Consider the following 1456-nt stretch of genomic DNA (forward strand, 5'->3'; position numbering starts at 1 on the left):
GCTCACAGAGTACATTTCAGTCTGAGACCTCAAAATATCCCTGCAGAGCCTCATTAGCTGCCTGTGACCACCTCCTCAGTTCTACTGTTCACAGACTCCTGCTGGACGATGTGAGGAGGTGCGATGCATGTTTTATGTTAGCATAGAGTAAATCCAACTCTCTCTGGTGGGTGAATTAGTGTAAGGTAAGGTTTGTAATTCAACAGCTGACGGTGGGATGTGAACAGCAAAGTCAATGAGACATCTGAACTCCCTCAGCAAATAATAAGGACACAGACTCACGGCCAACAGTTCAACATTCAGGCTATAGAGATAAGGGTTTACACTTTCTCCTCTGGCTCTGACCCTGCACCCCCACGTCTCCTCCTCAACTGAGGAGAATATGGTTTTTGCTCTAAGCAAATTGGGTTTGGAGCAAAAGATCAGCTGATCACTGGCTTATTTGAGCAACATAGGGACCTCCCTTTGATATGGTGGCCCGGTAAAAAGCATGTATATAAAAATAAAAAAATCACCAGGAAAACAATGTTACAACAACGTAACAGGAGCTACTGCAACCACCTTTAGTATTTCTTGAAAAATGGTCGAAACAACTACTTTTCAAACAGCTGCCCACTAAATGACTAATTTTGCAGCTGTATAAATGATAGCACTGGTTTACTGCACAGTCATAGAGAAGTGTGCTACGTGCTGAGGGAACAAATGGGGCTTAGCACTGGTTTTAAGCTCTCTGAGGACTAATGTAGTAGCTCAGCAAGAAGAGTCGTCAGACAGTTTTTAAAGAACACATATGCGCCTCAACTCTCAGGTCATAGTAAAAATGAGTTTTTAATGTATTTTATCAGTTTATTGAGGTTTTACCTGAAACAGCTTCTGTTTCTCTGGGACTCTGTTCTCCACTCCCCGGCGGGCAGAGCTGGAGATACTCCGCCGGGCAACCTGCTGCAAACCCTGGAAACAGCCGATAAGCAGCACAGTTACCACACACAGGAGGACATAGAAAACACACTGAACCCAGTTTGAGTAAATTTACATGTACACCGCTTTTAAAATATAAGAAATAATCGACTGAAACCGACAAAACACGAGTGACACTGGCATGGAGGCTAAGCTAATGCTAGCTCCTCTGACGTCCTGACAGTATGACTTTGACCTCTACAAAACACTTTCAGGCTAAATGTTACCGCGCTTTCGGCACCCGCCAATAGTTCAGAAAACACACAGCCAACTCTTGAGTTAAGTGACAAAGCTACAAGGCAGGATGGAAGTTAAAAGTTGAAAGAACTTACAAATACGTGTCTGTACATCTCCACAATTCTGTCACACAAGGACACCGGAAAGCTCAACTTCCGTTTCAGTTTCTTCTTCTTCGTCGCGGGTATTAACGGCAGACTGCGCTCTGCTGCCCCCTGCGGTGTTAAACACGAACACATCTCTGACTCAGGGTTTCTTTTAA

At 44.2% G+C, this 1456-nt stretch overlaps 1 protein-coding gene across 1 annotated transcript in view; it reads right to left on the minus strand.

Moving 5' to 3' along the window:
• Positions 1-1392, minus strand: part of cox7a2b (cytochrome c oxidase subunit 7A2b) — a 5038-nt gene extending 3646 nt beyond the window's left edge. The window contains exons 1-2 of the mRNA XM_023394274.2: positions 1290-1392; positions 862-951 (exon numbers count right to left, since the gene is read on the minus strand). Of these exons, the coding sequence (XP_023250042.1) occupies positions 862-951; positions 1290-1307 (108 nt within the window). The 5' untranslated portion in view covers positions 1308-1392. The remainder of the gene's footprint in view (positions 1-861; positions 952-1289) is intronic.
• Positions 1393-1456: the final 64 nt, after the last annotated feature.

The sequence above is a fragment of the Seriola lalandi genome, unplaced genomic scaffold, assembly GCF_002814215.2.
Source record: "Seriola lalandi dorsalis isolate HSWRI2012SDOR001 ecotype SW California unplaced genomic scaffold, Sedor1 jcf7180002054947, whole genome shotgun sequence".
Taxonomy (NCBI): domain Eukaryota; kingdom Metazoa; phylum Chordata; class Actinopteri; order Carangiformes; family Carangidae; genus Seriola; species Seriola lalandi.